At 42.2% G+C, this 27851-nt stretch overlaps 2 protein-coding genes across 3 annotated transcripts in view; one reads left to right on the top strand and one right to left on the bottom strand.

Annotated features, from left to right (window-relative positions):
• Positions 1–1062: 1062 nt before the first annotated feature.
• Positions 1063–12759, bottom strand: LOC135378101 (docking protein 5-like). Of its 2 annotated transcripts, none has more exons than XM_064610973.1 (8): positions 12723–12759; positions 12579–12666; positions 12062–12138; positions 6306–6528; positions 3490–3606; positions 3198–3387; positions 2815–2947; positions 1063–2718 (listed from the first exon to the last, which is right to left on the bottom strand). In XM_064610973.1, the coding sequence occupies exons 3-8, from the start codon at positions 12125–12127 to the stop codon at positions 2488–2490; spliced, it is 960 nt and encodes a 319-aa protein (XP_064467043.1). In that variant the 5' UTR covers positions 12128–12138; positions 12579–12666; positions 12723–12759; the 3' UTR covers positions 1063–2487. The 2 variants fall into 2 exon arrangements, with proteins under 2 accessions (XP_064467043.1, XP_064467044.1); XM_064610974.1 differs by having other exon boundaries at positions 12734–12752.
• Positions 12760–13125: 366 nt separating this feature from the next.
• The window catches only part of LOC135378103 (RING finger and SPRY domain-containing protein 1-like), a 32698-nt gene continuing 17972 nt past the window's right edge, over positions 13126–27851 (top strand). Inside the window, exons 1-9 of the mRNA XM_064610976.1 lie at positions 13126–13290; positions 13632–14040; positions 16876–17041; positions 17180–17306; positions 19724–19782; positions 21631–21700; positions 24655–24795; positions 24907–24917; positions 26367–26471. Of these exons, the coding sequence (XP_064467046.1) occupies positions 13697–14040; positions 16876–17041; positions 17180–17306; positions 19724–19782; positions 21631–21700; positions 24655–24795; positions 24907–24917; positions 26367–26471 (1023 nt within the window). The 5' untranslated portion in view covers positions 13126–13290; positions 13632–13696. The remainder of the gene's footprint in view (positions 13291–13631; positions 14041–16875; positions 17042–17179; positions 17307–19723; positions 19783–21630; positions 21701–24654; positions 24796–24906; positions 24918–26366; positions 26472–27851) is intronic.

A 27851-nucleotide genomic window follows, 5' to 3' on the forward strand; every position in this document is an offset into this window, starting at 1 on the left:
GAAAGCAATTCCAATAGGTTTCAGAGGAAGTAGTACGGTGGCTAGACTCTCAGACCACCCCACAAAGCACCTGCCAGAAATGCCAAAACAGCCGTAAAAACAGCAGATATGGGTCTCATCCCCTCCCCCATCAGACCAGATCTGCTTTGTACATGTGGCTGCTAGGACATGGCATAACTGTTGTGTTTGTCGAAATGTCTGCTAGCTTCAACTTGGATACATGTTCACCAGGTGCTGCTTGACTCATTGTAGGAAAAAGTGTGAGTGGCAAATCTGTGTCCTGTTAGTTCAAAAAAAGTCACTAGGCTTCTTTTGGTCGGTAGATAGGTAGCTGTGCCACACATGATTGGCAGCTGTCTGACCCTTTTGACTGCCATATTTCCATGTTATTAGGTGTTGGAGGCTTTGTGTAGTGATTTGTTGTCGTCATTGTGTGCTAGCCTGAGCTTCATTGTTTCCATGAGAAGTAAGGTCACCATAAGTCATGCAAACAAAGGTGTAAAATACTTTCAAGTGTGTAGCCATTGGCACTGACATCACATAAGGAAGATCATGATCATGCACAAGCCTTAATAATTCTTTGCATTTTTCTGTTTAAGATTAAACATGTGTCCTTTTACCTCGCCTGGGTCAAGGGACTGTAGTTTTACACTTACTTTGACTGCGTCAACTAAGTACAGTACAAACCAAAAGCAGCATTACATATGTTTAGGATCAGCTGTGGTTCAAAGATGCTTAAAGGATTACAGTTCCAGTGTGCTATGCCTTAACTTTGCTTTGACTTTCAGAATGAGAGGAGAGCTCTTGTAAAATGTAATTATTTAATGAACAATACTTGGGTGATAAACATAAGATGATGGCATGGCAGAATGGCATGAAGATAGTTCCACTGATTTCAGTGTTTACAAGACAGGATGGTACATTCATTGCCCCACTCTTGCTACTATGTAAACCTACAAGAACTAGCCTGTCGCAGGCTTGCTTGTTGCATCTATGCTGTAATAAACGCAAGTTAACATGATAAAAAGCTGATGCATTGCAACACTGGTAGCACGAGATGAGTAGGTTGCACATGTTTATGGAAATTCCCAACATTGCTGAACAAACAAATCATTCTTTGGGAAAAGCTATTCTGGCTTGGTGTACTTGCAGCAATTTGATGGGGGCTGGTTGATACACCATCCAGTCTTGCAAGCTGAGAAATCAGTAAACAACTCTGTAAATATGATGACACTCTTCCCCCATTTACCATACAATAAAATTGAAACACAAAAATGTTACATCATATTTATACAGCAGCACGCAAGTTATAGTATTCATATCAATTCCTGAAGGTTATGTGTGCTAATGTTAATCAGTATAAATTCAGAGATTACCCAAATGCCCCAGCAAAACAAGTTACCAAATATACTAAACAAGAAAAAAAAGTCTGTCAGTATCCTGCCAATTTATAACAAATTATACTGCTAGGTATCCAGTGGTATGTAAAATAAGTGCAAGCACTTAGCAAAACCATGAAAAGCTTAGAAACACACATGTTGAGTTCACACGCTCTTGCCTTGGCTATCTAAAATCACAACACTTGAATAGCTCATACACAATCCAATATTTATACCACCCTACTTTTTGTCCACACATTGTCATCACATTTGTCATGACATTTGTCAACACATTGCAACGCATTCAACACATTTGCTCACATGTTTGCACAGAAGTGTAGTCAGCACACACATCAAATCACAAGTAGCAAAATCGAAGCAAAAATTATGTGCTTTGTCACTTTTGTAGCTTGCACAACCTATAACTATATAACAATGAATAATTGTGGCACAAATTGTATAACAATGTCTCTGATGGGAGTAATAGCTGTGCAATACAAAGTGATCCAAACAACAGAAAAACTAAAAATTTCCGCGATGCGCACAAAGAGAGCAGATGGATGAAGAAACAACCGCAGTCACCAGCCACATGTGATATTCATTGTGATACACTAATACGAAACACTATAGAAGACAGTACATTTTAAAATAAAGATGTGGAATTTTAGTTTGTTTCTGTCATGTGCAGGTTAGTACCTCCACTTTGCTAATGCATAGCTTTGTACAAGTAACAGCACGGTATAAAATCTGTGTTTTACACTGCACAGCAAACTCTATGTTTTTCAAAAGTAGATGACAAAATGACAAAACAAGACTTATTCATATGGGGAGCATTCTGTCATACTCAACATTAAATTGAAGATCACACAGCACATTTCAAACATTACAAAACCTAGATAAGAGAAAAAGCATTCGAAAAGAGCAATAGAAATTGAACAGGATCCACAGGAACACAATCTGACAAGATGCCAATCACCCAAATACAACACATTCAGCATCTGTGATATCAAATTAATAAACTAGTTTATGGGCTCGTCACAACCCTGGTGTTCTTTCTGCAATCCATCTATGAATGTCTTTTTACCAATTCTTGTGGCAAAACTAACTGTCAATGTTGTTGGTGAAATTGCAGAAGGTGGGAACGTAGGCTACATCGAGTGGTCATTCGTCCTCTGCCACCTGACATCACCCGCGGTGATAAGATGTTATCAAAGGAACGCGACGTTGTTGGCACATCTATTGCATCCGCAAGGGGTTCGTGTTCTGATAGAGTCTCTGAGGAGCTGAACTGCTGCAGAGGACTTGTGGAGTTGCAGTATGGTGCACTTGGCGACTGCATCTGTGGTGATAAATGGGGATTAGATGTGATGGGATGCGTCTCAATCTGCGACTACCATATAGTAGTGATGTTGTGAAGCAGATATGGTGATCTCACCTGGGGTAAAGGATGCAGACGAGTCCGGTGGTGTGCATCTGCAATTGCTAAGGTAGCTTGGTGAACCTTGTTGTAAATTTTCTCACCTTCCAAGGTGTGGAAAACAAACATGCCTTCCCCTGTTGCACAATGCCTAGAAGTGATTAAAAGATTTTTTATGCATCTGACAATGTGCATTCTCCCTCTTCTGACACCATTCTTATACTTGTTCAAAATTTTAATGTAGCGCAAGATTGTAATGGCCAAAACTGCAGAAAAAGAGAAGTCTGAATGCTCTATTACACAGTCACTTTGGCAGACACAATGTCATCATTCTCATTTTGCTTTTCGTGCCATTCAACTTGTTCAAAGCCCTGTACACAAACCACAGGAACAGCACTTGCCTTCCTGCTTCAAATGTGAACTTTGAAGGGTCGCTCCCATACCGCCGAAGAGCTGTCAGAGGCCAGGCAGCCAGTCGTGTTCGGGGACTGAGAAGGTCCCACAAATATATGTGCTCTTGTGTCACTTGAAGTAGGCACTCGCCAAACACGTCCAACTTTGGACTGGGAACCAGGTACACATGGAATTGCTCTGAAATTTTACACAATGGACAAATAATCGTACCTGAAGAAGAAATTACAGATGCAAAGGGGAAAACGTGGCATTTGTCTAACCAGAAAAACATATGCCTACCTTGCAGTTCCTTTTGTATTCCTGGACTAAGGATATCTGGTTCCCCAGCTGAGAGACCAGGTTGGGGCTCTAAGCACTCTTGAACCATGAATTTTACCCATGTGTCTGCTTCTAAGTCTGAAAAATTCAAATAAGTTGGTCTTCTCACAGTCTGTTCCTGGATTATGCTTAGACCCTGATGTTTTAGGGTTAAACCCGATTTTCCCCCGAATTTGCACCCCGAATTGAGGTTCACCTATCTAGGGTTACACCCGATTTCTACCTGCAAAACTGCACCTAGGCTAGGCACCTCAAGGCATTGACATACTAGTTTCTCACAAAATATGCGACTGCCCCTTACTTCTGACACTCTGGATAAATGGTACAGTGAACGTTTATTCTACAATAATGCCCGATTTCTCCCCGAACTCAGTCTGATGGTAATTTTTCTGCCCGAATTTGCATGAATTTTATACATCAATTTAATGACCCGATTTCTACCCCCCGAATTTGGAAAAATATAAAACCCGAAAACTTCAGGGTCTAATTATGCTACATGATCCTGAGCTCCGCTTGCTAATGAGTTAAAGGGGGTTGTGAAACCATTCCCAAAGTTTTGAAGAAATAATATAGATTTATGTCTGCTGAACATGCACATCAAGATGCTTTGTTTCTGCGATCCCGCGTTACGAAGCTATTGCACTCCGTAGGTCGCACGCTAAACGAGCTCCTCCGTCGCTCTAACTCTTCACCTCCTCGCCCATTTTTGGAGTGACGTTTCAGAGTGGAGAAAGGAAATGCGTACTTTTCTGTTCCCATTACGATGCAGGCAGTTGTAAAGGGAGCCGACCACCGGAGAACAGCCTTCGTTATGGTGACCTTCGGGTGCTTCGGGCAAGCGCGCACAGCTAAAACATCACTTCCCGTCTCTCTGCCGACACCACTCGGCTGTGTTCGGCGCCACCGTCAGCGGTGGCTCGATAAAATTGCAGTTTTAAAAACCCCAACAGCTAAAAAAAAGTCCAAATGAGGAATGTGGGACTTTACGTGTCGAATCCATGGACTACAACGTATGAAACGGAGCCATATATTTAGTAGGTTGCATGTGGTTTCTCAACCCCTTTAATGCTTCCTCAACAGCTATGTGTGCGTCGTAGCTTTGTTGCGTAGTGTGGCTGAATATTAACGTAATGAAGCATTTTGGATTCATGTGTGCATGTCTGTACAAACTCATTTACTCCTAACAAAGTATTTTACTACCATGTGCCTACTCTAAGAACATTAGCAGGCCGGGAAAGTCCTGAAGACCTACACCATTACTGCAGAACGACACACACACTAGTTTTCGGAAGTTGGTAATATGTGGCATGTCACCAGCTGAATCCATTCTTGTGGGAATGAAGGCAGCTAATGGCAGTTAGTGGGCATAGGCTACTCCTCTTCCAATCTGCACCACAAATGGTGAGGCTTCAATTGAACACAGTGCATATCTCCTAAAGATAGGATTTACAGTACAGCTTCCACAGACTGCAAAGAGGCACATTCAGAAAGTTAAGGAAGTGGTGCCATTTGCATATTTGAGCACCAGAGCATTGCTGGTTGCTCATAAGAATCATTATAACAGATTACAGCAGTGATGATAGTAAATGCAGTGACAAAATCCTGCACACAGCTCCAAAATCCTCCATCAACATGCAATTTTCTAGATTTCTAAGGTGCCTTAATAAAATACTAGCTGTTTTGTGCTGAAATATTGTAGTAGTATGCTGCTGTGGTGCTACAACTCCTCTATTAGTTCACTAGGTGTGGTTGAAAGTAATACACATAACTTACAAAATCAGTGCAGTGCTCATTCGTCACATGTTCATACTTACCACCTCTACAACTACCAACTAGCTCACTACAAGAGCTGCGAACTTCTTACTGTCTCCTTACAACACAGGAACCTACTAGCATGAGGCCATGTACATAATGGAGTGAGCATAGTACATCATTTGAAAATGCATGACTTGTGTTGCTCTACATCACCATATCCAGCTAACAAAATGCCCTCTTCCACAAAAAACGAGTAAACAGAGTCAACTATTCATCCACTGCAGAATTCCATAAGTTGCGCTTTTCAACATTGGCCACTTAATGTAAGCTCTGACTGCACACAGTGAATAATTTTTAAAGTTTAAAAATTTCCAGTAATTGAATGGTTTAAAATTTGAACCATTCAATTACTGGAAATATATCATATCGTGAGCTTCCTGAACTTCAGTTATTTAGGCCCAACAAGATGCTTGGCGACACCATACGTTACTCAAACCTACAAATCTTCAAACATACAATTGCTCTTTTATCATTCTCTCATAGTATTCAAAATTTGATAGCCAAATGGGGACAACCACTTTGACTTCTAAATACAAAATGCACATGGTGAACAAGATGGCACAGTTCTTGTTATTCATCAGTGGTGCCTTATGTTTTCTTGCCAAGAGCAAAACGACGCTAAAAAAATCAACACGTGAGCCAAAGACCAGGATGCCTTATGGTATCCTGGCAAGCTGTTTGTGTGTCATTTATCAATGATGACTATTCCCATTCAGTATTCAGGGAAACATTGTTACCACACCTATGATTATAGTCCTAGTAGTTAAAACATAGGCCTCTTTATACATTTTCATTAAAAGTGTTTTTTACTTGTACTCTTTACAGTACTCTTTACTTTCTCTGTTACTCTTTACAGTAAAGAGTTCTTTACTTGTTTTTAATGAGCTTTTAATATGCAGTACTACTGAACACACTAATACTACTTCCCTACTGAGCAAGAAATAAAAGATGATCAGACTAACCAGAGTCACAAGCAATAGATTTGACTGAGCCATCATGGAAGCAGATAGAGAAGGCATGCTTCTTGGTGCTAGATGGCAGACGGCTGATGCTAGTGGCAGACGTCAAGGGTGCCACTTTCTGTCCTGTGTGCTGGCGTGCATGTTTCTCTTCCAAGTACTTCTCAAGGCGACAGGGTCCTGCATTTGTCGCCTTACGCAGTACTATCCAACGCCGCTGCCATACCTACATGCATACCACATACGTATAAATGTAACAGGAACATTAAAACCACTTGCAATTGTGTTCGACCAGCTTTGATAGTCCTGTCTGAAAATCGTCTCTGCCTCAAATGAGGCAATGCAATCTCAGTCTATACAATAAAATTTGCACCTGACAAGTTCTGTTTTCATGCCACAGATACCACTATACAATGGCGTTGTTTTTTCTGAAGGCCATATTGGATGGCGCTTTTATCGAAGCGTATCTACTGCACAGGAAAAAAGACGCCAGGAAAAATAAAATGAGTGTCATCTACAAAATCTTCAATGTCGAGGGTAAGGACCCGCACTGTATCAGTTGCACTTGATGTAGAGGCAATCCAAAACAGTCTGCCCTCTCTATAAATCATAACACTCTCCTCAAATAGTTCAGTCATGTTAGTCCATAGTAAATATCTGTATGGGATATTGATTTTCAATACAATGTGAAGTAGGAGGCTACTTTTTTTATTCCACAAAATGTCCAAAGGTGTTATGAAAACTCTACAGAACAATGCACCAAGTTGGCTCCTTTTGGAACTGATTGAAGGGTGTTCGACACTGCGTAACACAATAAAAGGACGCAGAAAATGCACACACGCTAAGTGCCAACAAGCAAGAATTTATTATTTCGTAAAAAAGCCAACATGTTTAAGGAAGTGAATCAGAGCAGGTTGCTAAAGAGGGGAAAGCCCTCTTCTTTAGGAATGTGGACACGATTTGCTGCGAGAAGGCCTTCATACTCTGATGTCCAACAACAACATTCCAGCTGCCCCCGACTGTTTTAATCTGAAGGAGGGCATTTGACAAAAAGTCAGCGAGTGCCGGAGGTAGGTCCTTCAGATCATCAAAGGGGAGCACACCTTATGTGGTGGGTTACGAGGTCGCCTGGTGTTTGTTTCAGTTGACAGATACGCTGTTGTGATTTCTGTCTTTCACTTACACATTGACCGGTCTGACCTATATAGACTTCCACGCGTTATAACTATACTTCGAGACAAGTAATCTCCTACTGGTCAACACCTTCCACAAATCTAAAGACGTCTGTGAGTCAACAGATTCCAAACTCCAGGAATCATTTAAGACGGTCGTCTTTGTTTGTGCCCAGGGAACTGCCAAACTTTTGCTGTGAGCGTTCGCTTTCTCACGGCATTGTATGTATTTTTGAACTGTGTGAGACATTGTGTCACGTTGAAGAAATATGATATGTATATTAGCGAAAGTGTCGCTTTGTTTGGAATTTTTGAATTGGAGTTGAACATGTAATAAATGTTGTCATCTCCACATCTGAGCCTGGCCTGCTTTCTGCTACTCTGCAACAGACTTGTGGCGCACCTACCCACCACTCGGTCAGGGCAGCGTCAACTCGACTCCGGGAGTCGGGCTACCAAAGCATGCAGGAAGGAAACACAGGAGCGACCCCTCCGATAGTTTTCCATCGGAATGAGCGTAGCCGCCTTCGCATTACATTCTGAGGTGCTCGTGCCTACCACGTGACCCTCCAGACAGCACGGCGCCACCAAAGCAGACGAAACGAGCTGTAGTTGTGTCACAGTTCAGACGGCAGTATTATGTTGAACGTGTGCTTCCACTTTTATTTCAGTACGTTCGGATATTTACTTTCCTATTAGAAGACCAGTCCCAAGGCCTGTTCCGATATACAGGGTGTCCCACAAAACGTGTCATTGAATTATAATTAAAAAACTACACCACCTAGAATCATGCGGTCAACGGCATTTGTTCTTATTAGGTTTTTGCCACCTCCTAATGTGAATGTCATGTACTCCAGGTTAAATTATGTAAATATTTGCGAACTGAACTCGGAAATTTCCCAAGTAAAGGTCACTTTTTTACCCCACCAATATGAAGAGCGTGCCGAATTCACTCAAATTCATGATAATTCACAGTGATATTCACGAGCTATCCCATCGGAAAAAATAGCCGAATATCCTGCTTTTCGGAGCACCGGACCATAACGCGCGATGACTTTTTGAGCGCAATCGCTATCAGTGCGACGAAAGAAGGTTCCGAAGCCAGCCCACAGAGTGATAGCAGAAAAAGTAACAGTTCCTAAAATTGGGAGACGGAAAGCATTATCCCAGCGAAAGTCGGACGCGATAAGCCGTGCCTGTTTTATCTCTTTCTGCGATGTCGAGGGGAGCTGGGTTTCCAACCTCCTTTCGTCGGACTGACAAAGATTGCGCTGAAAAATTCATCGTGCGCTATTCGGTGCGACCTCCGTAGAGCATGATGTTCGGCTATTTTTTCCGATGGGATAGCTCCTGAATATCCCTGTCAATTATCATTAATTTGACTAAATTAGACACGCACTTCACATTGGTGGGGTAAAAAAGTGACCTTTACTAGGCAAATTTCCGACTTAATCTCGCAAAAATTTACATAATTAAACTTACGTTACACGACATTCACATGAGGAGGTGGCAAAAACCCAGTAAGAACAAATGCCATTGACCGCATGACTCTAGGTGGTGTAGTTTTTTATTATAATTCCATGACACGTTTTGTGGGACACCCTGTATAGCTGAGTGCTAATATAGCACTACAAAACAGCATGCAAAAACAGCGCACACTGTTATCGGACGGTTCACACTTGCAATGCGGCGCTAGTGCTATAATTTAGCGGAAGTTCGGTGGTCGTTTCCGGTCTCTCCGATCATGGCGCCTCCGGAGTTCCACACCAGGGACAGGAACGCATTACTATACGTCGTTTCTACGATGATGCTCACATTTTTACAATAAATGGCTTTCGAAAAGCAAAAACAGACGGAAAGCAATGTGAGAAACAAAGCCTTGCTAAACCGAAACTTTAGAGAGGATCACGTGGTGTACAGGACATAATGGCGATTTTGACTCGAGTGACCGCTAGAGGGTAGCTACGCTAGTCTGTAGGGAAGAGCCGCTCCTTGTGTTTCCTACCTCCATGTACCAGAGGGATTTTTAACTATCCACCATTAAAAATGTCCCCACACAGCACTCAGAAGTTCACAGTGAAGTAAATCAAGAGGTACCTCACATGCAATGTGTATGGTCGACATGGTGTACGGTGTTTCACGAAAATCCCCCGGCTGAGTAAATGGGAAACAGCCGGCACTACCAAATAACTTTCTTTTTGGAAAACATCCTAGAGACATCGGAGAAAAACTGACAAGTGGGTGGCTCAATTCCCATACATTTATTAAATAAAAATCTTGACGTTTAAATTTTACTTGGAACGGTCTCTGCACCTGTACTGTATGGTCTTCTGTGAAGAATATTCCAGAAAAAAACCATGGCAACAATTAGAGTTTTAAAAAAAATTAATTCATTAGTTTCGGTTTACATATTTCTCATGTGAAGTAGCGCAGCAATGCGCTGTTCTGCTCAGCTATCCGGCTTTGAATTGCATGTTCATCCACTTATCGCTTACTTCACACAGGGATGCGATGGAAAATGAGGAACAGCAGCAAGGAACACTTTGGTATTCCTTCTCTTCCTAAGTGGCACAGAGCGCTCCCAGTGCATTTATCACCATTACCATAAAAACATGCTAGCTTGTCTACCAAATGACAGCTGCAAGCACTGTGTAGCAGTCAGGTAGAGAAGGAATACCGCAGCATCTCTTGTGGCGGTTCCTTATCTTCGGTCACTCTTTTGTGTGAAACAGGTGAATGAACATGGAAGTGGCAGCTGGACAGCTGAGTGAAAGAGCACATTGGAACATTGCTACATGCAAGAAATAAGAAAATGTAAACCAATTAATTACTAAAAAATTCACTAAGTGTCAAGGTTCTTTTTTCTTAAATATTTCTAGCTGAAGGTCCAGATCGCCACGGGAGATGTGCCAGCAGAGCCCTAAGTAAAATTTAAAAGTTAGATCAAAATAATTCCAAGCGCTGTAATGACTGTTACTGGGACAGGACAAAGTGGAGACGCAAGACAAACACACAGGATGAGCGCTGTCAACTGTTTATTTCCAGAAGTACCAGATATGGAAAAACCAATAAGGGAAAGGGGGCCAAGGAGGAGGCATTCATAGAAGAATCGTTGAAAAAAAAAATTTTTTTTTAGGGGTGGGGTGGGATTCCTCGACAATACTTCTATGAATGTCTCCTCCTTGGCTCCCTTTTCCTTGTTCGTTTTTCTGTTTCTGGTTCCTCCTGGAAATGAACATTTGACGGTTAGCACTCGTCCCGTGTGTTTGTCCTGCGTCTCCACTTTGTCCCGTCCCAGTAACAGTCATTACAGCACTTGGAGTTCTTTTTAAAGCGTTGCTCAAAGTTAGAATTTTGATTTAATTAATCAGTGTATGCAAATGAGCCGCTCACTGCTCAGCTCTTGGCTGATGTGTCAAGGATGAAAAATGGAAGTCACTGAAAACGTTAGCCATCTGTAGGACTCGAACCCACACCTTCTGGATTACCGGTCCAGGGCTCTACCAATTGAGCTAAGCTAACACACCTCCCGAGCGACTTCCAAGGGCGCGTCATCTGAAGGGACAAATCAACCACCCTCTCTCACTCATCCCCCCCCTTTCACTCTTACATTTTTCTCACTCATACGACGGGAACGATGCAAGCGGCAACTGTTGAACATGAGAGAACTGATGTTGTGTTCCAGCCTCAGAACACCAGTTCTCTCATGTTCAATAGTTGCCGCTTGCGCCGTTCCCGTCATATGATTGTGTGTATGAGTGAGAAAAATGTAAGAGTGAAAGAGGGATGAGTGAGAGAGAGTGGTTGATTTGTCCCTTCAGATGATGTGCCCTTGGAAGTCGCTCGGGAGGTGTGTTAGCTTAGCTCAATTGGTAGAGCCCTGGATCGGTAATCCAGAAGATGTGGGTTCGAGTCCTACAGCCGGCGAACCTTTTCAGTAACTTCCATCTTTCATCATTAATTTCTTAGGCACTTGAGGCTTTGTATGTATTTGGCCTTTCTATGTGTTCCAGCCTCAGAACATCAGTTCTCTTGTGTCAAGGATGTTTACGAGAAAGAATGTTCTGCGGTAGCGTCAGCCGTTTCTGAATTATTCAGCTGGGGGACTTCCGTTAAACACATGATATAGCTTGATGCCTTCTACAGGGTTGATACATCTGGTATAAACAGATGCACACCCTTCTCTTGTGCTCAACCAATGAGCAGATCAGCAGCTAGATACAATTTCTGGTGCAGAAAAACCTTTAGCTTATGTGCTGAAGAAAAGTGTGAATCCAATTGCAGTGCATTTCATTGACTATCTTTGCACACTACACTTGTTAACTAACTACGCTCGTCCACACACACACTCAGTTAGTCATTTTGTTGTTTTCTTAAAGGAAGCCCGAATTCCTTGCAAAGGCTTTTGGACTTCCTTCAGAAGGAAGCTTTGAGCTGGCCATAATTCTGCAATCAAGCCATGCAAAACGACAGTGAAAACAAAAACGGTGCATTAACGCCATCAAATCTCATGCAATGTCCCAAGTTCTGCATGAACAAAAGATTGAACTACAGTAGTAGCGATATGGCAATATCATAATTACTTACACCGATGTTCCGACTCCGTATCCTGACATACCCTTGCTTGGCTATGTCACTTGTATCTGTGGCCATAACTGCGGTTCCTGCAACAAGTATACCAATGCAGACTTTGTTAATTCGGCTGGGATGTTCACAAAGCGCGTCGCGAGAGCTAACATCAACACCTCGAACTGCATTAGCTGCAAGTCTTCCACACACGTTAACAATGACAAATCGTACTATTATGCAACCAAATGTATATTGCTTCAACTTCCCCATCTTGAATATCCTGTTATAACCGATGCTAATGAAGTAATCGCCACATCTCACCTCCATGAACTTTGAAATTAGGGCAGTGGACCCTCGACAACTAACTATAGCAATCGTTTACCTCTCAACAGTATCAGCGGATCACTCGTGAAACAGAAACAAATAGTGTGTAGTATGCAGAGAAAGAGGTAAATAGTTTGCTCAAGAAGTTTTGCCAAACAAGACTAAAAAGGGGCTGGAAGAAAAGCATTAGGCCTAGTACAAGCCTGCTTACCTCTCGAGCTACTCCCACAGTTCGCAGCTATCGCTTGAAGCTTATTTTCTGCATTTTTCGAGCTTCTATTACTAATCGAGGAGAACACCTAGGATAATTCATGTCAACAAACATTGCCATGGTGACCGATGCTTCAGACCTTACAACACGCTTACATCCCGCGACACTTTCGGGGCTCCGCCTTCTTTTCCGTGATCGTCATCAATCAGGGGTGGTAAGAGTGAAGCAGAAAGGAGAAAGGTCGTATAGCGCGTACTACTGCACTAAAACCTATCCAGAGATACCACTCATTTCAGTCATATGAAAAATAAACAATGCTTTACACAGTATTTTTATACAGAGAGTATAATTTTACTAAAATAATTCATTTACTGCAAGATTATATTCTAGTGCTATAGCTTAGAAACAACGAAACGTTGGACTACTTCTTCAATGGTTTGTGACAGATAGAGATAGCCTGTAGCTTTAAAAACATCGTTTAGTCTTTAGATAATTTCATGTTTAGCTGCTACAGAGTTGAGTAGTGCGGGGGTCATTTTTGAATTTCTTAGCATAATCTACAGTTATAACTTTTCTTTCAAGGCTTTTTTTTATTTGCAAAGGTTATTCAAGTGATAAGATACGATACTACGACTGCGCGTCTGTCACTTTATGATCTCTTGATAAGAATGGCAGCCGCTTAGCTACTTACAGAGACTGTATGAATGTTTAGGTAAGAAAGTGGAATTATTGGTACTTTCCCCTTGGCTGTGCTCGACAGCGGAAAATGCAGGTAGCCATCCTCGAGTAGATGAATATTACGTTGCACGTCAATGTGAGGATGTCTCGGGATTACATGTGTTCTCGAATTGCTAAGTCGAAGTTCAACATCAAATAGGCTACATAACTTTGCGATTAGAGTTTGCTTTCTACCTCTCGTATGTTACGCATAAACGAAGCAAAATCGTGCTCGATTTTTGCATATTCAAGTTTATCTTCCAACGAAGTGAAAAGTTTGTACTGGTGTGGATGTTTCATGGTGATGTTTACTTTCGTTCTTCATGTTTACCTCAGTGGCAACTACAGAAGCGGTCGAAGTTTGCCATGTAAAAGTCGCAACACTTTGTCTGAAGTGACAGATGGTTGTGTACAGCGGCCGTGTTGAACAAGCCCAGAAATTTCATGAAGCACTGACATGTTGCGTTCACCTTCCGAGGGAAGGGACTTTGGACCTTGTACGAGACAGTACTAAAAACACAACTTCAGAAGCCATGGGAAATTTGCTGTGCTGTGTGTGCAAAGGCCGGAAATCGAGGTCTGATGAGAGTATGTACGAAAACCATGAATACCCGTCGACTGACGTGGGTGACAGCGGTGATCGCAACTGGCAGCCACCGCGGGGTTCCACTAGCCACTCCGTAGCCGTGTATGTCGAACATTTGGTATTAGAGACATTGTCCGTCATCAGGACTCTTGTTGACAAGTGAGTTGGTTCATTTTTCCTGTGAGCGTAGTGAAAACATACTTTAATGGAGACTTACCTAAATTGTTGTTGCTCTGGATGCAAGTACAGGGTGTGGGCAGATAAAGTATATCCACAACGCTTTACATGCGCAGATGTGGGTATACTTTATCCCTGTACAACATGACGTTGAAAAGCCTAAATTAGAAAATATTTAGCCCAGAAGAAATACTCTCTAGCCTCCCGTAACATGCTGTTGTAGTACAGCAACAAGTGTCAAAACATGTACGCTGTGTCTACTGTGCTGATGGACAGTGCGCAAACTGCCAGTGTTGCCGCGCCGTCAGGCTGTGCGGAAAGCGCCCAATGTTCCCGCACCATCGGCCGGCTCAGCAACCACTGGATCGCAGTGTACTGAAATACACCCCCTCATAGCACAAAAGAGCAATTAAATTGTTGTCTTTACTTCACATTATAGGCTGTTATGCAGAGGCAGCTAGCTTTTAGGCTAGTCTCGCCGTGGAGATGTTTTTTTTTGGGGGGGAGCAAGGCTAGCTGCCACAACCGCTCGAAACTAACCCAACTTATCGCTAAACTAACCTAAGTCTGCTTCACCACACAATGGAACCAGGCAAGCTGCCACAGCCGTGCTAAGCTAACCTTATCACTAAACTAACATAGTTTATGATGTCTTAGGTTAGTTGCTTGCCTCGCCCCCAAAAACCATTTTGTCCAGTGAGGTATGGCTGACTTAGGTTCTATGTTTATTTTAGTGCAGCTGTGGTAGCTAGCGTCGTTTCCCCCCCCCCCCCCCTTAAAAAAACAAAAAAAAACATTTCTATAGTGAGGCGAAGCCAATTTGCGGAATTGCAACGCCAGCCGAAACAATTTTATAGAGATCCAATGATCGTGAGCCGGCTGACGGTGCGGGAACCTTGGGCGCAACATCGGGAGTTTGCGCACTGTCCGACGGCGCAGTAGACACAGCGGGACGCGCATTACAAAATGGAAGGTATCTTTTTTACATGAGCTTGCATGCTTTCAAAGTTGGTGTACCAGCTACTTGGCATGCTTCGTCTGTTCAAATGATATCCTTGTCTTTTTTTTAACTTCCATTATTTTGTTGGTGGTAATGAAACACTGCAAACATCACACACATTCGTCATGAAAGCACTTCATATCAGGATAATTTTACATCAGGTCAGGCAAGGAGCTTTGGTTGACAGCGATTTCAATGTTGTTGATTCGTATAAAGAACTAAAGGGGTTGTGACACTTAGATACTTGTGGTTCATTGCAACATGCATGCATTGTACTACATTCCACAGTATGGAGGTTTAAAAGCATTATTTTTCTACATCTCGTAGTTGTATAGATAAGAAATTGTTGAACAGACTTCCACAACACGCGCCGAATTCAGAGGGGTGAGAGTCCTGCCCATTCCCATTAGTTCCAGAGAGCATGGGACCTCTGCCGAGGCCTGCTGTGATGTCACAGCTAGATAAGTTTCGGTATTCGCTGTGCTACCTCTTTATTACCCCCTATACACATAAAACTTGGTAAGTTGGTATGCAGGTTCACACCAATGCAAATAACCATTTCTTACATCCATCCGTCATAACTTGGGACAACATGTCACAACCCCTTTTAAGAACTTGCTCGAGTACATCCATATACCAGCAGCATGGCCGAGCGGGTTAAGGTGTTGCGCTCGTCGGTGGTAGCCAAGGTTGTGCTGAAGGCTGGGAGGTGGTGGGTTCAAATCCTACCACCAGCTGTGTTGTCTGAGGTTTTCCCTCGGTTTTTTGAAGACTTTCCAGACGAATGTTGGCACAGTTCCCCTGAAGTCGGCCCAGGACGCATACTAACCCCTTGTCTCCCACTCCCTGTCCTCTCTCCATCTGTCCACGTCTGTACGCCGCTCATAGCCACGGTTGCTTCACCGCCGTTAACACTGAATTTAAAAAAAAGTACATTCATAAGTAGTTACTATAGCGGAAGCACGCGAACAGCAAATATTGTTCATAAAGCATGCCACTAATTCCTATTGTGGAATCCTATTGTAGCTAGCTACAGCACTTTTAATTATGATGAAACCAGAATAACCAAATTTGTGGTCAGTTGCAGACGGGACTTAAACGAGAGCATTGGTGGCGATGAAATAAAGTGGCAGTGTTCTGCCCACAGTTCTGCTCGTTCATGACAAAAAGGCCAGCCACAGTAAATTTCTAACGTATCTTTCAAGTAGGTAAATGGCATATTTGAAGGGAAGACAGAAATGTCTTCCCACTGTACCTACTACTGCAACTATGGAGTGTAATGCGAAACGCAATATGCAGATATTCTCAGAACATGCCTCCATCTGAATTTGCGAGTAATTAGGACCAGAAAATTAATCACTTGTACAGTATCATATTGGACCGATAAATTTTAAACAGGAAGATGGCATACTTTTTTTAAGAAGCCGCAAAATGTTTCCAAAGCATAGATGCTTGTTTGCGTAAACGGCTGGCTTGTGTATCGATGTCATTGTGGCTGAGTGTGGCATACAGAGGAGTGTATTTTTTTAAAAAAGAGGGTATCTGACAGAGACACTGGATTTGTACATCATGCCCTTATGTCCACACAACACCATTAATGGTACACATGTTAACGCTTCATACACTGGGATATGTCCGTGTGTCATTTGTCCGTATGTTTCGAAGAACAAATTAAAAAGGGCACAAGCGAGCTGGTGTGCTGTTCATAGAGGCCCTTTTATCTGTGTTCCCCAGGCTCAAGGAAATTTTGCCTCTGTGTGATTTATTCATGATACCATGTCTATATGGGATGCCAATGACTGCTATGTTGACTCCAGTGATCAGGAGCCCCCTTCATTCATGATCAAGCTGCACCTAATTGCGGACAAAGAGTCAGGTTGGCTTCTGGTGGTAAAGTCCATGGTGAACGTTATTCCTATGAATGATCCTCTGGGTCCTGCAGTCATTACTTTAGTCCTTGATGACTGTCCTCTGCCAACAAAAGTAAGTACTGCAGCATCACACCTGTTTATCAGTTACCGCACTTTCGGGGCTTGCATTCTTTATTCATTTTTTGAGACTGCATAATACGTATTGTACTTTAACCTCTAATGATGCACATTTGTTTACTGTCACCTGCAGGAATCTGTTGGAAAGCTGGCACAAATGTTTCAGCTTTCCAAAGACCTGGCTGTAAAGGGTAGAGACAACCCAATGTGGCACAGGAACATATGCGTTGTCCTGGGATGCATCGCAGAAAAACTTGCAGGTAACTGCAAGTAAAACTTGCCCTTCTACCAGATGCCAATTTTGTAACATCAACAGTGTGAGAAAGTTATTTGATCTATAAGCAAAAGTTAGCCGCAGTGCAGTGCTTCATGAAAACTCCATGAATTTTTTCTTTCCTACAAGAAAAGCAAGTACCATAATTTTCTGCCAGTAACATGCACCCGCCCAAAGTTCGATTTTTAAAATAGCTACACTGCATTAGATGGGCACCAGCGTGTAACACGTACAAGCTTAGTCAGTCAGTGCTTGTGCTCAGGAAATAGGAACGCATCTCGTTGAGATGAATTATCAGCGAGTCAACTATGATCATGAGCTATGCTGCAGTGGTCAGTCTGTGGACTAATTTCGCCAACCTGAGGATCACTTAATGTGCACCGAAGTCTCAGCACTCTGCACGCCGTATTTAACATCATTCATGGAAGACTGCCATGCCTAAGCAACTTGTACCCCACTTCCAAGTTACTGGCACCCTTAAAGCCCAAATCTCATAACACGCGACAAGTAACAAATTCGATGGCGGCACCCCCATTCGAGCAACAAGGAAACTCTGTCGTGGCTACAAAATCTTGCATCTGCTCCCCGCAGATATTTGTCGCTTGTCGCCAGTGACCATTGCCCGGCACGTGCCCAAATCTGCTAGATTTGGCAGTACGTAACTGGAGCGAATGATAAAACATGGGGATGTGGAGGCAATAGCGTAGCATGGGTAGCAAGTCAACTGTATTGCAATGAAGTTTCAAACTTTTAGGTGGAAAGATCTGTTTGAATCTATGGTTATCGCGTGTGACCAAACTCTATTGCACATTGTGTGGGAACGGATAGAACTGCAGTGCCACCACAGACACATATATCGTGACAAACTTACAGGAGTGTAAATTTCTCTCGATGTCTATTTTCCTGTGGTGGTTCAATCGAAATTTCATGATATTTGAGACAGGTATGCCGCATAATCAATTGAAAACTATGAATTTTTCACTCACAAATGTAGTTTTGTCACTAGCTGCTGCCGCATCGCAAAATGGATCGGGTAGCTGCACCCGCTATAGCGGCGACAGCGACAGAATCTGTAGCGTGTCGTTTGTCGCATGTTATGAGATCCCGCCATAACTGGGTTCAAGTCTGCAACCTGTGAATCAAAGCTTGCTGCCAGGGCAGAGGTGTTGGTGATGCAGGATTCAGCTTGCCATTGTTGCAGCCAGGACAGAAAATACCACATATATTGCACTGCTGAATAGTGCACAGGAGGGGCCCAGAGGCAAAAATTTGCCACATAACATTTGCGTTATATGCCGGAAAGTACAGTACTGGGAATTGCAAATAAATTAACTAAAATATGTGTTATTTTGTCTATACATATTGTAGTATTATCAGATATTTCATTAACAGCTAATATTGGGCTTTATACAGTCTTCGTGGTAGTCTTTGGATATTGCAGGTGTACATGCTTGTGCAGAACTAGGGCTCCAACATTCGCGGATGATATTTGTAAACACTCAGTGGCTTTTACTTGAATTTATTTTGGAAGCGATTAGAGTTTTACAGACACTTGAAGCAGCTTTAAACAACTTACCAGATCACTCTGGATGAATAAGGAACACCGCACAGGAAAAAGGAAAAGCAACATAAAAGAAAACCAATCAGAAGTGTGACAATGTTCAGTTGAGTCTATGTTCTATGCACTGCAGAGGTAACAAAACCCATGTGGCAATATCCGCTCAAATTCACATAAATGTACATAGCATGCACATGCATGCTTTTTAAGACAAATCTGTGTATGCTTTAGCTAAAGCTTTGTATCTAAGCTAGCTAATCGTTGTATCACAAAATAAAGTTATTGTTTTTTATGTCGAAGCTCCATGCTCATTTCGTCACTCGTGAGTGTCAAATTATGTAGTCGTTCTTTATCTAGGGTGGTGCCAGCTATGGTGAATATTAAAATGTTTTGGTTTTCTCTTAGGCAAATTGCTGTTTATGTTTGTATAACAGTTAATGTTCATTAGACTTTATAGGGTATCCACCTAATGTACCTGGGGTGCGTACCAACCAACACGCTCTGCACATTCTCACATTTATAGGGTTATGTTTTATAGGGTAAATTCAGACAAGTGGGAACCAAATGTGTAACACCAAATAATGAAGTTTACCTTCTTATTTCTATTAGATGTTTAAGTGTGCTATAACAAACACAAATCAGCTAAACTCGCAAACTAATGGTGGAACAGAACTAGTCAGGTCTACATTGTCAGTGTATTTGTATTTATCTATCACAAGTAGTGCAACACAGTCTGACTAACTAAAAGTACAGGTTACCTCGTACTGCAGAAAGAAATATTTGATACCTATTGCTTTAGTGTCATCGTGAAAGCACATACTTTTCACATTATATTTTTTATGTAGGTCCCAGTAGTGTTGCACTGCTCACACCAGACACCTTGGAATACTTGGTTGCGAACTTGGTAAGCACAGACTTGCTTCAATACTAGGAGATGGTGATGTATGTGCAGTTATGCGGGATCTACAGAGTAAAAGTTTTTTCTGTTGTACTCAGTTAGCTTTTAGGCTTGCCATAGCTGGCATCCAAGTGTTTGGCATAAACATGTGTTTATAGTTTAGCTAAGTGAAATGCATTCATGCACAGTTCAATTCATATTCATGCGTACATATACTAACTGAAGATATTAAATTGGAATGAGTAATCAGCACTTGTGATTTTATTGAAGCCTTAAAAGTTTTAGTTACAAATTTAATTCTGAAGTTATGAATCATTTTGAAAGTGTATAACATTGTAATATGGAGTTTAAAGGATTTCTTCACAATAAAACTTATGTAAAAATATTGTATAAGGGGTATATAATAGAGTATAAAGGGCTTGAAGGGCATATACTGTATCAGCAGTGCGCAGACTGCAAAGAGTGTTATGCACACTTGAAATCTCACAGATGGAGCTCCAGTATCGTTGTTGCTGCTATAAAATTATTTGTAATTGCAAGAAAAGTTCATTCCCACTTTCTAGAGGTCCTAATTTCCAAGGTGAGGAACAGGGATAGGATTTGCTAAAGAGCCCTGTAACATAGATTCGCATATGGTAACAGATAATTGGAGCCCCTCAGTTTTTAAGATGATGTGAGAAATAAACAAATATTTCTCATGATATGAAAATTTTTGTGGAATCCTGCAATCAGGTGTGGAAACACCTGATTGCAGCATATTGCTGTGTTTGCTTCTGTATGGGGGTTACATATAAGTAGGGTTCCAGGTTTTCAGAGTTTATTTTTGACATATTGGGAGAGTGTTTTTCGCAGTTTATTATGTTCCGAGGATTCAGAGTTTTTCGTCCTTTATTTATCATATCTCCGTTAATATCCAAAGTCAGGAGAAAAAGACACAACTGTGAAACGACATATTCACAAAAAGAATGACACGCTGCTTCTCCAAATAACCAGAAGAATAACCAGCTGCAGAACCAACAGACAACGATATCTATGCCACGTTCACTTCGTGACGTGAACAACTCTGAAACCTCATATCTCTCTACATAGTGCTTTTCCTTGTGTCCCATCAAGCACATCAAGCACATCAAGCTGCCCTTCCATGAAGTTTGCATGCCATCTCTGTTTCCTTGTCTACTTTGAGGGGAGAGCACAAACCACACACAAAAAAGAAAAACTTTAGGCGCTAGACGTTTTCCAAGCAGACCTGTAAAATGGCTGAGATGGCCTCATAATGCCCTCATGTCGAATAGTGTCGCTAAATAAAATACCCTATTCAGTGACTCCAGTATGACAAAATACCTCTAGGCAAGAATGGAGTTCACCGCACTACACAAATGCTTCATGACATACAGCGTTGAGACAGGATTTGGACCCTTCCTTGTCGCAGTGGTTGGTAACCTGCGATGCGAAGTAATCTCGATACCAAAGGAAACAATCCAACCAGTCATCAGGGTGTGGCTTTTCTTGCTCAGTTGTCGATTACTGGAACCCACAAATGCTGAGTTTTTTTTGGATAAATCCAAATTGCTTAAAATTTTACAGGCGTACATTTTTCGGACTTTGTCGAATGATTCCGAAAACCTGGAACCCTACATATAAGCCTTGATGCCACACGCATAGACCTACTCAACAGCATTGGTGATCGGTGCTTGTAGTGCTTGTGGTTTAGGATGTTGCACTGCTGAGGTATCCTGCAGGAATTTAGGGGCTCTACACAGAATGAACATCGTTATCACATGTGAACATTTATTCATTTCATTCAAGACATCTATTCAAAGCGGGAAAGTTACTGTAACCATATCATTTGTGCAGGACCCTACCATGTGCAACACTTCAGTAATTCTCTTCTCGCTCATTGCCTTGGAGAAATTTGCTCAAACAAGTAAGGCAATTTATTTGCATAATTGAAATTAATACTCTTGTGAAGATTGACTGCAGCCACCAGTCAGTGATGTACTCGCATATCTCTGACTGCATTAGCGTGAAGAGCTCATGTGTGACTGCTGCAACTTATGAATTCTGTAGGTCATTTTCACTGTTGCAGCCAAGTTCACTGCTTTAATTCGTGTGTCCACACGGTAGTAAAATGCTACTAGTGGGTTGGGCATTGGTAACTGAGACTCAAAAAATCTATATACAGTCATATCTCTGTTATCTGGACACCTCGGGAGTCGTCCCTTTTCGTCCGGATAACGAATTTCCGGATAACCGGACCGAGCATACTTCCAGGGAAACCCGAAAAATTTGCGACAGCTCTTTATAGCTCCAGAAAAGAAAACAAGCAAAAGATCACTACATGAAAAATTTGTGCGTAGTGAGCTTCTTGAAATTAGCAGGCACACGTGTGACAGTATTTTCATCACAGCCACGCGGCACCAGCTGCGGCACCCCGCTGTTCAATAAAGGGCGATGTCTGAGAAAGTTGGTCCAGCGCATATGTTTTTGTCTTCTTGCAAATGCCCTTGGCAGAGGCAAAAAGACAGGCGATGCCTTCAGACGGCCTGGACTTTGACGTTCACATTGACGTGTGGATTTCTTGCGCTCCATGGGTGCAGTGCACCTCTTTCGCTTATCATCTACTATCTCCGTATGCCTGCACACACCAAAAACGAGTGACCTCAGAAGAAAAGAAGGTCAAACACTACAGAATGGCCCCGTGAGATGTGACCCTTTCCCGGAATAATTCGAACACAGCACATACCAGGGACAGAGGACGTTGACACTTTTCCGGATAAGCGAATCAGAATAACATGGGTCCTGGAAGATTGTTCCCCATACTTGCTCTCTGGATACGGATAATGAATTCCGGATAACCGAGACAAAATCCAATGGTAGCAGGTTCGTTCCCGGTAATGTAGCCCGGATAACGAGGTTTCCGGATATCTGAACTCCGGATAAGCGAGACATGACTGTACACCAGGGTCCACTTGCACATATATTGAGGAAACTCGTCATTGTCATCCTCAGTACCTTTGTCAGTGCTCTATATACAAGCAGCTTTGAGGACAATAGCACATGCCCAAAGCACTACAGTATCTACTGAGGACACCACTGAAGAATCTTCTTAATGTTTATACAAGTGGGCCCAATCCTGTCTCATAAAGTTTAATGGCATGCTCCCTATATTCAGGTGACCAGACACTGATGACTTGACAGATACCAGATGACTCAGCTTTGGTGTTTTGCTCCCAGGGGCATGATTTGCCATTTCATCTTTTGAAACCATTCATCACCTTGTAACCGTGTGGCTAGCATGTACACACTCTTATAACAGGGAACATTGAGATTGAAGGACATGCACCAATTGGATGTTGTGTGTGTTTCATCCATTTTCATCCGTGTGTTGTTCAAGCTTAAAGCTGCTCAAGCTGTGGGCATAGTTTGTGTTTCGTTGGTACTGTCCATAAAAATGGCTGGTCCTCCAGGATGAAGTTATGTTTCATCCTGTTCATTTTGCCACAAACAGCAGTATTTAATTTCAGCATTCACTTCACTGTATTGTGTGTCTCGTGATTGGAAGATTTGCAGGATAAGCATATGTCCCAGAAGTCTATACACTTTTTGAAGCTTTTTGAAGCCATCTGGTGATCCGAAGTCCATATGGCCAGGGGCCCTATTCCGATCAGTGTTGGTAGCGTGAACATGTCGTTCGGGAGCGAGCGCACATGGTATGTGACGCTACCTGTGTGACCTAACGATAGTGATGAGTATTTGGTATTCCCTGCACTCCTAACGCGTCGCATACAAGCGACGGTGATGCTCGCAGGAACGACAGCCTCAGCCCTGTTGTTAGAGCGCCAGCTGTTGAGATAGCTGCCAGTTAGTTCACATGGCTTCTATCAACACCACCATGGTCAGCGCTGATGTTTAGATCGCACCGTACTTAATAAATTACCGGCACTGAGAGTCGTGACTTTTACAATGTGTGCGAAATAGGAAAATGGATCACCGCAGGAGCTATACTTCGCTATCAGCCATTCACAGATCATCAGCACCATGCACAGAGATTTGCCTAAAACTTACTTTTCTGCACTTGTCAACTGTCTTGACAGCCTCCTGACAGCCTGTCCGTTCCTTTTGCCTGTCTAATTGCGTGTAGGGTAGTGACAGAACGCTCGGGAATAAATTGGGATGGTGGCGTGCTATTTGTGGTGCTCTGTCATGAATTGCAACATTATTTCGTATTCTTCATGCATTGGGCAAGAAGCGCAAGACTTTTGCTCCATGGTCAGTGCATTAATGTGTAGTCTGCTTTTAAAAACAAGCGGCGTTCCACGATTCTCCTCCTCCTGCGCAATTAGCTGAGAGCACGTCTCATTCCCAGACATCTCAACTCTGCAGTCAAGTCAAACAACAGTCAACACACCAATTGCACTATCGTTAAAGGCAATGTGGGAATACCAAAACTTCCAGGTATCGCTCCTGCTTGTCGTAATCGTCCCCTACTGATGCTCCTCTATCGACACTGTCGGTGGCGCTCGACAGTGGCTCAGAATAGGGCCCCAGTTTTTGGCACAGTTATTTGTGATACCCAGATATGCGGGCCATGCAATATTTACATTCAACAATTAGTGCCCTTCTGCGATTAACTTCTAAATACAATGCATTTGGACGGCGTTTTTGTTGTTTGGGGCTTGTTCGGCTGATCCCATGCTATGTCGCGTCATTCCTGTGAAGACAACCTTGATTACACAGTTTGTTACGGTGTGTTTCAAACACACTGCCGATGTGTACCTTTGTGTACACAACTACATAATGATGTATGTGGGAGTTGAAAGCACCTTACCCAGTTCTGATACAGATTGGGAACATTTCATCTCACCCCGCTCACTGTAGGTGAAAACAAGGTAACCCTGGAAAAGCACCTTGCTGTGTTACCCACAAATCCTCTTGAGGCTTTAGAGCCATGGGTGAACAGTGAAGACTTTGTTAGGAGACAAGTGGGGTTTTGTGCCCAATGGTGCTTAGATAACCTCTGTAAGTAACGCTATCAATTAAGTAGCTCATTGACATTCTGTTACATACCTAACCTCTATTATGTCTCTATTTCATGCTATTGTGCATTATTGTCCTGTCATTTGGGAACAGTTATAAAACAGGTATGTCTCTCATTGAGAATATGTTTCTGATTATAGAAAATTGCCAAAGGTGGAAAATGTAATCTGCATTTTAAAAATGTTGATTGAATTATGTGATTCATTCGTGAATGTTACAGGCACATTTCATTTGGTAACTTCTCCCTGTTGTAGGGTATGTGTTGCGACTGTAGTGGGACTTGCCAGATTTCACTATATGTTTTCTGAGCAGCTTGTGCGAGGTAGAAAAGTGAAATTATGGGTTGTATTCGCCATTTTGCCTCTTTAAGGTAAGATGCATAATCAGGTGCAACCGTGCTGCAGCACCAATGCAGCAACGATGTCATGTTACACAAATCAGGAGTTCCGGAGTGGCACCCAGCACATTAAATCCAGCCTGTTGGGGCCTACGGATCAGAGTCAACCGCGTCACCCATACAATCCTTGAAGGACTACCCCGCGGGGAATAACAAATCTGCAGTCCCATTTCTAACACATTAATGGCTCCTAGTCCATAGTTCATCATCATTACTTGCTGTGACTTGCATTTGCAAGTCTTTGGTTACTATCCCTGACTTGAATTCAGATATAATTTTGTCACGTTTGCAATACTAGAGAAGAATAAGAACAGAAAAAAAGTGATGCAGATTGCCATGTCCTTAAATGCAACAACATTTTGGCGTGCCTTACAACTCGTATAACAATACTTGTATCTTGTAATGGCATATGTTTTAGTAAATACTGAAACGAGTGAGACTGTGCTACGGACCCTGAGTAGCATGCTACCATCTGGCAGGCAGATGACTCGGTAAAGTCCTATCAGAGATAGATTACTACCTTGGAAGCTGTCATCGTGCCATTCTTAGCATGGTTGTGTGCTTGTGACTACGGAATAGTGGGCTCATCTCCGTCGTTACATTAATGACGGCAATGCTCCTGCAGAGGAAATTAGAAAATGAACGTGTCATCACAGAAAAGGGGACTTGATATGTTGCGCGTTATCCTTAGCCTGATTTTGGTATATGTGTTAGCATTTATGATTTACCCCCATCTCTTACCCACCCTTGGTCCCCTTATATCGTGCACAGGTGTCATCTCCCTAGCCTCAGATGTGTTCAGCACCCCTTTCAAATAGAATCCTTAACACAGCACCTATCACTGCTGCAGAGGTAACAAAGTAATGCAGATGTCAAAGAACTGAATTACACACACACAACAAAGCCCAATAAACAGTTGATAGTGGTACTTTGTCGTGCATGTGTGCCTGTGTTTTTATTTCGTTTTATTTTTATTTTTTTCAGTTGACTGACATATGCTGTACTTTGTACTTTCGCAGCAGTACTTTGATAAAGAGTCAAATTCACAGCACTAATGTCTTGCATTTCAGTCAAATGTGTCATGTAGTGATGACTGATGTATTGATAAACACTTGTTCACTGCCATGTATTCATGTGATGATTACATTTTACATAGGGACGGCCTTACACATATGAGGTCACGGATAGGACTAATATTAATGTAATGCTGAATAGCAATGACGTGAGTGAGTACCTGAAAATTTCTTCGGACGGTCTCATTGTAAGTACTGTAGCCCTTAATTCAGTATTACTTAGATACGTGTAGCATGCTGATTTTGGTGCTTGTGTTTGAGACCACGAAAGGGTACACACGTGTGTCCTCAGTTTTGTGTCTTGTCAGCATTTTTTAGCTTTTTCTTTGTCTTGTTTTATTGACTTCCAGATGTCTTGTTGGTTGTAGATGTCTGTTTGTGTATTTGTAGTAACTTTCCTGTTTTGTTCCTGTTGTCTTTGCATTGTTAGCTTTGAATCTATAAGTGTTTGTGCAAGTGCAGAAATGTAGAAGTGTGCAAATTTCTTCATTATTTTAGTTAGTCATTTTTTGGTTTAGCTGGCTAGACTCTCAATAGGCAGTGGCTTACCCAGAATTTCGTCCTTGGGGGTGTTGGGCTCCGCAAGGTGGCGTATTTACATGCTTATGACAAAATAATTAGAATTTACTTTTTCACACAGAGCTCTCAAACTAACTGAAGTATCTGAAAAGTAATACAAATTTTGTGGTCAGTTTGTGAAGCACACTTTAACGAAAGCTTGTTCAGGAACGTAAAGTGGTTTTAAAACCCACATCCTCTCATAGGTATGTGTTGATTACATGGTTCTTAAGTAAGCTTGCTGAGCAGATATAGTCGGGTACAGTTCAGCCCAGGTGGTTTGAATAATAGAAAATTAAGGTAAATGACTCTGGATGAAATTTACATAAAATAGTCATGAGGCATAAATGGTATCTTACTACCTGTTCCTTCAAACTCGTATGCAATCTCAATCTGTAGCTGTTCGTCAATGGTGAAGGGCGATTTTTCTGTAGTTGGGCTCACTGCAAGAATGGCATCACTGTCACACCATTCTGCCCCAGGCTTTATCCCTTGGAAGATATCATGTTGTGGAAGATAGAAGTGGTGGATAACATTTGTTTGTTTTTGCGATTGTTGGTTTTCATGTGAACACGTTGTATGCTCCAACATGGACACTTGTCTGTTTTTGGGAGCATTTAGGCACTTGGAGTCAAATAAGTTTTGAGGACATCCGGGTCCAAATATAGCGGAGAATTCTTTGTCGCAAAAGCTCTGCTCTAATAGAGGGAAAGTCAGACAACTCTGATCCATATAATTGGAGCATATCTGTTTAGAGAAAAATAAGGGAAGAAGCAAGACGAACACAACATGATCTATGCTGAGTTGGAAGTTGAGGTCTGTTAGTCTTGCTTCTTCCCTGTCTCGGGTTATTTCTCTATCATCGTATACCAGCTCGCCTGTGCTCTTTCCCTTTTGCCATTGAGCATATCCGGGCTTACTATAAGTAGGTACATTAGATGTTGCTCGCCACGTGGTGTGAGTGTGTGAACGAATTATGTAGATTTCATTATCTGCATTTACATGACAAG

The sequence above is a fragment of the Ornithodoros turicata genome, chromosome 1, assembly GCF_037126465.1.
Source record: "Ornithodoros turicata isolate Travis chromosome 1, ASM3712646v1, whole genome shotgun sequence".
Classification (NCBI taxonomy): Eukaryota; Metazoa; Arthropoda; class Arachnida; order Ixodida; family Argasidae; genus Ornithodoros; species Ornithodoros turicata.